This window comes from Psammomys obesus, unplaced genomic scaffold, assembly GCF_907164565.1.
Source record: "Psammomys obesus unplaced genomic scaffold, mPsaObe1.curated_primary_1811, whole genome shotgun sequence".
NCBI classification, from domain to species: Eukaryota; Metazoa; Chordata; class Mammalia; order Rodentia; family Muridae; genus Psammomys; species Psammomys obesus.
In genome coordinates this window covers 8806979-8817526 of record NW_026591918.1, presented here as the reverse complement: position 1 = coordinate 8817526, position 10548 = coordinate 8806979, and the positions used below count along the sequence as shown (strand labels likewise).

Genomic DNA, 10548 nt, shown 5'->3' with positions numbered 1-10548 from the left:
TCCATCTGCCTTGTGGCCAAGAAAGGGGTTGCCTTTCACAGTTTTTTGGAGAGTACAAGTGAGTGAGGAAGCAGAAAAGTGGGGTTACCCTTTTGCAACCTGTTTAGACACCACTGAAGTCAGAACAGTTCTCACAAGACTGTTTTGATTCTCCAACAAATCTGTCCCCCCACTCGATAATGGAAAACAGTGTCTTGTCTTGGAAGCTTCACAGGGGTTTCTTCCTGTTTCCTGTCCCTTCCTTAAATTACAAACAGCTGAGGTTCTTAGACAGCTGCTCATAACTAAATAGGGCTCTCAATAATGGGAAGCGATGGAGACAGTCCTTGGAGCTTTGCTCAGTGGGGTGAGCAACCATGAGAAGTCATGTAGCTGTTTTTCACTCTGCTTCTCCTAGCTATTTACTGGGCATCAAGCAAATACCTGATTGCTCTTCCTAGGACAGGCAGCTGGGAATCTACATCAGTGACAAGCCAGAAATCAAGTCTTGTTTACTCACTACAGATCATTTTGCGGAAAACATCGCCCAACACAGGACATCCAACAGGGGAATTTGGGGGAGGAAAGCTGCATCTTGTGTTGTGAAGACTTATCCCAAACAAGTGTTGAGAACATCCAGAGCCCATGTTGTAGTCAAGCTGTCTACCACCGAAAGTGTATCCAGGTGGGTTCTTTATTTTGGGAGGGGATTGATTGTCCTGGCCCTGTGCTTAGAACCAGGGCACCCTGGGAATGCTCAAGGATATCCAAGCTTCAGAACTATATACTTCAGGCATGTATGCAGGAACTGCTTCCAGGTCAGTGAGGAAATAGTCAACCCAGTCTCTGGTCACCCTTGGCCTGCGGCTTCATTCATGGTAAGATTTAGCCTGGGCATCCTCAGGATGCCAAAAACAAATGCTAAAACAAATGGGTGTTTCCAAGAACGAGCCAAGTTGCTCAAAGTCAGCCTCACTACTGGGATGAAAGAAATCAGAATGTATCCAAGTCCCTGACCTCTGCTGAGTCAGTACTGCCAAGCCCCATAGCCAGAAATGACAACCCAGGCACTCCTCAGAGCTCTCTTCAAAAGCCCTTTGGTCCCAGGCAGCCCTCCTCATGCTACACTCACACTGCTTCTCCTGAACTCCCATGAAGTGAGAACAGGTGTGGGAAGTTGTCCTGATTGTTTTCACAGATGCGTTCTTCTCTTACAGAAATATGCCCACACATCAGCAAAGCACTTCTTCAAGTGCCCCCAGTGTAACAACCGAGAAGAGTTTCCACAGGAAATGCTGAGGATGGGAATCCACATTCCAGACAGGTAGCAGAAAGTTTAGACAGCAGGAGCTGAGCCAGGGAATGGGTTGTGTGGATTTCTAGGAGGTGAGTGTGAGGGTAGTTCAGAGATCGGCAGCAACTGAGGCATTGATACACAGTGATGTGAGGGTGATGCCAAGAGTGCTTTCAATAGCCAAAGAAAGGAAAAGGGGGACGGGCAGAAGGCGCGGTCCTGAAGGGCACTTTAAAACTTCTGGGGATGGCAAGTTTGAACTCCAGGGTGGAATAAGGAACCCCCATGCTCCACTCTGATGGCATCGGTCCTCTGCCGACAGCAGACCAATGGTCCAGCCTTGTTGGCAGTGCTCCGGCAGCCTTTGAACTCTTGCTGTACTTCGCTTGGATTCTTCCAGGTAGACAAAGGTTCATTGGCAGATCATGTCTCCCTTACAACTTCTTTTCCCACTGCAGAGATGCCGCCTGGGAACTTGAGCCAGGAGCTTTCTCAGAGTTGTATCAGCGCTATCAGCATTGTGATGCCCCCATCTGTCTGTATGAACAGGGCAGAGACAGCTTTGAGGATGAAGGGTAGGAAGAAGCTCCTGGGTAGAGAGCACTCATCGGTGCGGTCTTAGAGTTAGAACTTGGCGCTGTTATTAAAGCAGGAAGTCTGCTATTGTCCACACCCCTTAGGATGAAGCCAGTTGCCAAGTCCCATTTTTTGACTAGCCCTTGACTTAATCGTACACAAATGGAAGGTCTCGTCTGCTGTTTGTGCCCATGAGAGACTCACTCAGGGTCAGTTACTTTCCAAATTCATCCTGCCAGGGGATGCACCACCTGTAGCCTCTTAGAATCAACCCTAGTATCACCTGGTCACACCGTGTGGTAATGTGTATAGTAAAATTAACATTAACTTAACATGCCCTCGGGGCTGGGGAAATGGCTTGATGGTTAAAAGCACCCACTCTCCTTACAAAGAACCAAGTTTCTATTCCCACCATCCACAAAGCAGCTCCCAATTGTCTGCAACTCCAGTTCCAAGGGAGCTGACACCTTCTTTGGCCTCTAAGGGCATTGTATGCACGTGGACCACATACATGCATGCAGGCAAAACACTCACATACATAAAGAAAATCCCTGGGGAGTTCTCCTCATGGCTGCAGCTGGATGGTAGCTGACATTCGAGAGTGACAGTTGGTGTCCTGATTGTCCCTACATCTCTCTATGGCTCTTCTGTAGGCGGTGGCGCCTCATTCTGTGTGCTACATGTGGATCCCATGGAACCCACCGGGACTGTTCCTCTCTTAAACCCAACAGCAAGAAATGGGAGTGTAATGAGTGTTTGCCTGCTTCAACCTTGGGTGAGGCTGTAAGGATGGCCTGATGTAAGAATCGGGATGGAGCTGGGGCCTGTCATGCCTGGGGATGGAGAAAACATTGTCACAGAGGGGAACTTTCAGTGGATGCCCTAGCTTTGGAAGGAAGATGGCTGGTGAGGTATTTGAGGACTGTACACAGGAGAAACAAGGGGCTGAGTTTACCCCCTTCTTTCACCACAGGTTAACATGTCTGAAGACTCAAGTGACATCCCCTGCTGCAGCAACACCTTCCACCCCCAAGAGTATTTCTTGAGGGTCACCCACCTGGAAGAGAATCCAGGCTATTCTTGGGCAGATTGGCCGCAGCCTTCCCTATTAGGAAAGCCTGAGTCCTCTGGTGGCAGAAGCTGCCACTCCTGGCAATCAAAAGGAATAAAAAATCACTAAGGACTGAAAAAAAAAAAAAATCCAAGTAAAAAAAACCAAATTCAGAGTGGTTACTGCCAAGGACAATGAGGTACAGAACAGTGCTGCTGCATCAGTTTGGAGAGGTAGAGCTTTGAAACGATGAGACACAAGAGGCCAGCAGTGAGACTAGTAGCCAGGCAAAGAGGTCTTGAGGAAGGTGGATAGAATAACTGAGTCTGTGCCAACAGCTGAGTGTAGGGGCACCTCTGCTCTTTCTCCTCAGTTCTTATCCTCTTTCACCAAGATTCTTTCCACCTTGATCTGGTTCTCATATGCTTCACTCATTTGTTATTTGCAAATAAAGGTTGTCTCTCCACTGGTGTCTCCTTCTGTACAAATTTGCTCTGGGATCTGTCTAGTACACTGAAGAATCTGAAGGGTAGAGTGAAGGAATAATAAGTTTAGCCATCTGATCCCAAAAATAAGTCACTAGAATGTTCAACATAGAGCATAGATGTGTTCTTTGGGAGGGAATCAGCTTTGAGGGTAAGTTGGATTCCAGGAGCGAAGAGTGTCACCCTCATGCAAATAAGCGCACAAGTTCTGGGTAGTGAGCCAGCTTAGCAGCCCACATTGGTCCCAGAACAGGCCCTTATGGCAAGGCTGGGGTCCCTGGATTCAACAGAGTAGGATTGCCATACTTGTGTGGGGCAGGAGTCTTCCACACATGCTAGCCAGTGTGGTCTTAGCTCACATCCCCACTGCCTGGGAGCTCCAGCATTTTCTCCAACCGTGGTGTAGCTATGAGCTTGCAACCAGAACATTCACATTAGGCAAGGCAGCTGGGATGGGAATCTGGCAGAGGGCCTGGAAGAAATTGGCAGAGCCTATCTTATATTTGTATGTTTTTAGTGATTTCATGGGGCTGGGGTTCGTGGGGAAAACTCAGAGAATTGCCACATACTGAATTCCCAAGGTTTCAGTGAGTCATTGTCACTAATGGTGAAAGACAGTGTTCTCATTTCAAATATTGCTGAATCCTGCAGACTGAGAGCCACAATGTATATATGGTGATTGCCTTCAGATTAGACTGGACTCACTTGAAAGCATGAGTACTGTTTTGTTACTATCAAAGTATACAGAAAAATAATATATTCTTGTTAATACTTACATGTTTAAGACCTGTAATACATTCATTTAAAAGTCTGCAGTGCCTAGGAGAGGAGCTCAGTGATATGGATTATGTTTACCATGTGCAAGGTCCTGGCATGGCTCACATTCTTATGAAAGTCATTAGACTATTAAGTCCTAAAAGGGCTGTAATGAAAACCACTCTTAGCTCATCCTTCTCTATTTCTAATCATATTTCCTAAAGGCAACTACTGCCATTTTTTAAGCAGTTTCTTGATTTAGAAATAGTAGATATTACTGACTTTCTTATGTTACATATGGGTTTAGCACCTTCAGAAACTTCCCATTTTCAATCTCCCTATCTTAAATAGTTGCTTTATAATTTTTGTCATTTATACTGTCATGAGTATAATATGATTTGCTGTTGATCTAGAAATTCCCTTCTTTGTTTTTTTTTTTTTTGGGGGGGGGGATATTGTTTTGTTTTGAGACAGCATCTTAATATGTACTCCTGGCTGACCTAGCACTTGCTATGTAGGTAGACCAGAATGGCCTTGAACACACACACACATACACACACAGCCAGGTGTGTGTATGTGTGTGTGTGTGTGTGTGTGTGTGTGTGTGTGTGTGTGTTTGTAGGGAATCTGCTTGTCTCTGCCTCTAGAGTCTCTAGAGTACTGGGATTAAAAAAGGCCTGCACCATCACTGCCTCTTTTATTCGCTGTAACCTATTGCTAGCTCTAGATAGTAGATCATTGTCAGTTACACTTCTTTTCTGGAAGGCCCACCTCTACCACCTAGCCTAAACTGAACAACTACTATCCTATGGCTCCCGGAACTAGGCCTTTCATTTGCTATTTCATAGGTTTGATGATTAAATGCTATAGTGTGTGTGTGTGTGTGTGTGTGTGTGTGTGTGTGTGTGTGTGTATGTGTCGGTGTGTCTGTGTCTGTGTGTGTTATTCTTCATCCCAGGCTGTTCTGGAACTCACTGTAGCCTATGCTGGTGTTGTATTCTCTAGGCTGGCCTCAGTGCTAAAATTACAGTTTTGAGTCACCATTTCTTTAGTTGACTTTACTTTCTTAACCTAGAGTTACTATAAGTGTTATTATCTTAGAGATTGGTGTTAGTACCTTTATGTTTATAAGAATCCATTTGTATAATACTAAAATACAAGAATCCACCATCTTTTTTAGGTTCCTCTTGGAGGTGATGGTCAGATTTTTCTATGACATTTTTGTAGAGTAATAATCGTGCATTTTTGTAGTGTTCTCTAAATAGGATTTATCTAATACCTTTTATCATGAGTAGACTAGGTTCTGAGTTTTGAAGATCACAGAGATAAAGTGCATTTCATTACATGAAGTTCCATCCTGTCAGCATGACCTGAGGCAGTGCCTGTCAGCTGAGCCCCTTTGCATGCAGGCCACAAGGTGTGGGGCCTTGTGCACCCTCCTCGGTGAGAGTGGAATTCTGCACAGATTTGCCTAGCCTCTCCCGCTTATTTATTTACTCAATCATTTTCATTGTTTGTATTTAACTGTATATATGTTTTTATTTACTGTTACTATCAGTATGGGCTTGAAAATGTGTACATTACACTTTGGGTTTCAATTCAATATGATTTTTTTTTGTTGTTTAGATTATTCCAGCTTTGGCCATTGGGCATCTTTGTATCTTTTTTTGAACATTGCTATCATTGCATTTGTTTTGTCTTTTAATACCTCCTTAATTTCTATCATTTTAAGGTGTCTTGGGATATTCTGTATATTTTAAATGTTTTTTAATAACAGATGAATTAATGAGTAATATATGTAAATATTTGAATTAATGACTATTTCATAACTGAGGACCTGAACAATTGCTTCCTTTGAGAAGGACAAAAATAAATGCTCAGTGAAATTCTCCAGAGCACATGCTTCCCTGTGCTCCTTCCCTTTGCTGGAGGAATAAGTGAAGGTCAGAACCCTCCAGGGTTTATTTGGCTTTCCTCCCTAAGCAACTGCTTTCTTGTCAGTTCATCAGTTTTTTCACTGTTTTTTCTCCTCCTCTGCCACTTCCAGTGCTTGCTCACGCCCTCGTGCCCACAGGCCTGCAGCAGGAACCTTCTGTCTACATAGCTGTCTAGGTCCACTTCACTGAATCACCTGGATACCATGTAACACGGGCAGCTTTTTTTGGCTAGGATTGGCATCTGTGGCCTTTTTGCAAATAGGAGCCCTTCACAGCTGCATCTCCCATGGCACCCCACCCATGCCTTGTCCTTTTCTGAAATGCTGGCCTCAGGTCCCCAGAGTGGAGAGTCCTCACCTTCATCCTCAGCCTGTTGCATTGAATGCGATGGCCACCTCGTCGTCGCTGGGTCCTCACTTCTGCTCCCTGTGTCCTTGTAGTGCATGCCCTCTGTCAGTCTGACAGTTGTAGGTCTGTCTCTACTGCTGGACTGGAAGCCCCTTACAGTCAGAGACCTATTTTGTTAGCCATTCTGTTTGTGCTGCCTAGCCCAGATTTCCACCTTCAGAGACAGCTTGCTATCTAGTCAGAGTTCTTGATCATGTTGTTCTGCTGGTAAACGCCAGAGGGCAGTGTTAGCATGTTGAGGAAGGAGATTATGAAATTCTTGCTTCTGCTTGGGAATTACACAGCATTATTGCTCCTTCCTCATTTGTTCTAAACACACCAGCTCAAGTTTATTCATGAGGTATATTTACGTTAGGCTTAGAGATGTATATCAAAAGTAACAGTGACACTGCTACTCAGGTCAGATTTTAACCAAGGCTGCCTTTATAGTTCTAGACTCGAAAGTGGCCTTCCTCACCCTGGCTTGCCTTCCCCCACCAACTGGTAACTTGCAGCTACAAGGGATAAGCGAGATGGCTCTATTGCTCTTCTGCATTGCCTTCCTACCACACATACATACACACATGTGCGCCCATGCAGACACAGAAAGGCAGATGCACACACACACACACACAGCCATCACAGTTTGTGATTGGTGGTCCAAAGGCTCCAACCTCCATGGACAGGACAGAGATTCAGTGAAAAGTAGTGTCTCTACTGATCCCGGGGATAGTGTCAACACCACCTCCCCCACGCCATGCTCTCTACCCTTACCCCCACCCCCAACTCCCAACCGGCACCTCCTCCACGTTCCATGCTGACAGGAGGTGAGTCACAGTGTCATGGAGGTCACCAGATGAAAGAAGACTCTTAGTGACCAAGCAAGGAAACTCCATTTTAAAGGATCAGACATCATGAGAACCAGAGGGGGAGTGAAGCCTCACAGCCCCTACCCGCTCAACCCTGGCTTCTTGACCCTAGCCTGCATACATGCCTGATAAACAGGAAGGCCCCCGCGCCATCAGTGTCCATCCGTCTCAGTGCATCTGACACCCATCTGGGCCATCAAAGCCATCGCTAGCCATCAGGAGCAGACTAGAAGGGACACCATCCTCAAGGAAGCAATCCCCCATTGTGTTCCAGTCCTTGGAAATGGTGAATTTGTAAACAGACTCTTACATTTAGACAGATCCTTCCCTGGCTTTGTGTCGTAGTGTTTTTTGTTTTTTTTTTTCTTCCTTGAACAATGTCCTTTCCATTTGGGCTGGTGGTTCACACTATTGTCCAGGACCCTTGGACTACAGGAAACAGTGGCAGATTCTTATCAGCTGTGGCGGGTGGAGGTGGTGTGGGCAATGAGATCATGTCCACAAAGCAAGCTGCTGTTCTGACGCGTCATTCTTCTAGTCTGTATCTGTGAGAGCAGAGCTGCCTCTACCTCCCCACAGGCCAGTCTGGACTCCATGTGTCCCTAGCAAAGTCCCTTCTACTGGAAGGTAGACACCTGGATTCTGTCCCAGGGCTTTTGTTTTTGTTTTTTAATTCACTTTGGAATCCTTATCAGGTCACAGCTTTCTGATGGCCCTGGTTACTGTTTTCTGTGCATGGGAAACAGATCTCATTGTTGGATTAGAGACTTTGAGCCTATTCTTCTTTGCATTTCCCCATCAGCAGGGATCTGGAATAGGCTACCATCTAGCTGCTGGAGGCCTACAGGAGGAAAGCCCAGCATCCCTTTCCAGCCTCCCTGGGGACTTTGCAGCGGTCCTTATCCCCCACAGAGAGCGACTGAGGAACTAGAAATTTCCTTAATGAAACTCCAGCTCAGAAAGTGAAAGGCTTCATGAGGTGGCCTCAGAGGGAAAAGGGCCAAGGCAAACGGGCTGGGCAGTGGGAAGTGGGAACCAGGCCATTGCTGCCTTCCTCATCTCCCATATTCCAGAGAGGTAGGCAAGTCCGGAAAAAGAGCCAGGGTGGGACCCTAAAATCCCCAGGTTCTTATCAGATATTGTGTCCTGGCCCTGCCTACCCCCTTTCCAAGCTTGTAGTCTTAAAAAAAAACATGGAGATTAGTTTTTGGGGTATGTTCAAGCTTCTCCTCCTGGACTGGCCCCACCCCTGCAGCCCAGAACATAAATGAGCCTAGACTGGGTTCTTATTTCAGATGAAAACTGGACTATTTCTGAGTACCTCTTTCCTAGTTCTAAGAAAATGGTGCTACATAGAGGAACCTCCATTTTTCTTGGCTGACAGGCTCATAAGCTGGCTAGAACTGACTGTCTAAAAGGAGACCATCTCCTGGTAGCTGCTACATGCCCACTCCTCAAGATTCGGGGGTGTCTAGCACCTGACCCAACTTTATCTAAATGAAAGAGAAGCACAGAAGCCATTTGAGAAAGCAAAAGAGCCATTTCCCTCTCATTCTGACAAGCTCCACACCCTCCCTGAGAAATTGCTGTGTTCAGTTTCACCACCACATGCTTGAGGTGAAACTTGGCCACCCTTTCCCTGCCACACACAGAGAGATATACTAAACACTGGAAGAGCCAGAAGAGGCTGAGAGTGGAAGAAATGGGAACCAGAGCAGGAAAGACCCCAGACTCACACTTCCTATGCCAGTGACTTTAAGCCCTGCCCCCCAGGGTGAAAGGGCCTATTTTGGTGCAGGAAGTACAGACTGACTGACATCTGGGAGTCAGGACCTCCAGTGTTTACAAACTCGGGAGGCGATGATTAACAAATTACTCTCATGTGTAAAGGGAAGGAATTAATCTAATCAGCACTTTTCCAAAATGTGCTCTTCAAAACATCAGAAAGATGTTAGCAGCCCTGTGAAACTGAAAACAGGAGACAGAAAGCCATGCCACAGTAGGCAGGAGGGCATCACAGACTCTGCAGGTAGCTCCCAGGCTTGGGGCAGCCATGAGCACAGAAATCCTGGACTCTGACAGACCATGGAGATCAGGAAGTCACAGAGGGTTTCCTGGGATTTGACAGTTCACAGGACACCATTTTGGCAACACTTGATTAGTCTCTTTGTCCAAACCTCTTTTTCTGAGCTAAACCTGTTTGGGAAATCATGAACCAGGGATCTAGACACCAAGGGAAGTATGAGATGCAGAGGAAAAAGCTGCAAGAGAAAGATAGAAGGTGAAGTAACTGAGGCCGGAAACTGGGCTTGAGCTGAGCAGTGAGAGGGGAGGGGAGGAGGGAGAAGACTTTGGGAACACAGGGCACAGTGGCATCTGGTTTCAGAGGTTGCACAGTATGGCCAAGGGAAAACAGGAGATGTGGGGGCCACATTGCCAGGCCAGTGCCAAGTAAGTGCAATGGCAATGATGATGGCTCAGAGTGAGGTAGTGGAGCTTCAGGTTCAACCAAGCCTAGGTGTTTGTAGAAGGGGCCCAGAGCCAACCTACAAGATGAGACCAATGACTGGCCTGTTTTGTTAATCTTCCAAGGAACCTGTCTAAGCTAGATGCCAGGGGGTAGCTTTCTGGGAACGTAGGCTGCCGTCCCTTTCTGTCTTTGAAATATTCCTGTAGTTTTTCCATATCCCCCTAGCATCAGTGTGGACCATACTTTGGGTAGGGTATCACTGGAACAGTAGGGATCATGGTCAGAAGGCCTTATCAAGGCTCCTCCTCCCTAAAAACTATAGCCTGGCCCGGCCTGGGCATAGTTTCAGTGGCCTTAATATACATTAGTGAATGGCTTGGGATGAAGGCAGCAGCAGGCTAAGAGCAGCAGGCTAAGAGGCACTGTTACAAATGTCAAATGTTGTGAAAAAAGGAGCAGGTGCTCCTGCGTGCCTGTCTGCCCTTCGCCAGGTTTCCCTGCCCCCTCAAAATCCTTCTGAAGTTCCAAGGTCAATTTTATAAGCCTTCAGGACAGGATTTTCCTCGCATATTGAGCAATCTTTCCTTTACAGGCAAAACCCTCTGACTCCTTCCGCTGTCACACATCACCCTGTCTGCCAGAAAATGTCGTCTAGGCTGACCATTTCCGGGAGCACACAGCATTCTTCCTTCCTCATTCATCAGTTTAGTACAAAAGCACACAGATACAGTCATGATATAATTA

At 46.3% G+C, this 10548-nt stretch overlaps 1 protein-coding gene across 6 annotated transcripts in view; it reads left to right on the top strand.

The window, feature by feature from the left end:
• Positions 1 to 2901, top strand: part of Phf7 (PHD finger protein 7) — a 12956-nt gene extending 10055 nt beyond the window's left edge. For 3 of the 6 annotated variants that reach the window (XM_055612417.1, XM_055612419.1, XM_055612418.1), the window contains 5 exons: positions 505 to 664; positions 1197 to 1303; positions 1732 to 1848; positions 2503 to 2624; positions 2823 to 2901. In XM_055612417.1, the coding sequence (XP_055468392.1) occupies positions 505 to 664; positions 1197 to 1303; positions 1732 to 1848; positions 2503 to 2624; positions 2823 to 2827 (511 nt within the window). In that variant the 3' untranslated portion in view covers positions 2828 to 2901. Of the gene's footprint in view, positions 1 to 504; positions 665 to 1196; positions 1304 to 1731; positions 1849 to 2502; positions 2625 to 2822 lie in introns of those variants that run through there. The other 3 variants (XM_055612422.1, XM_055612421.1, XM_055612420.1) reach the window with 2 other exon arrangements.
• Positions 2902 to 10548: the final 7647 nt, after the last annotated feature.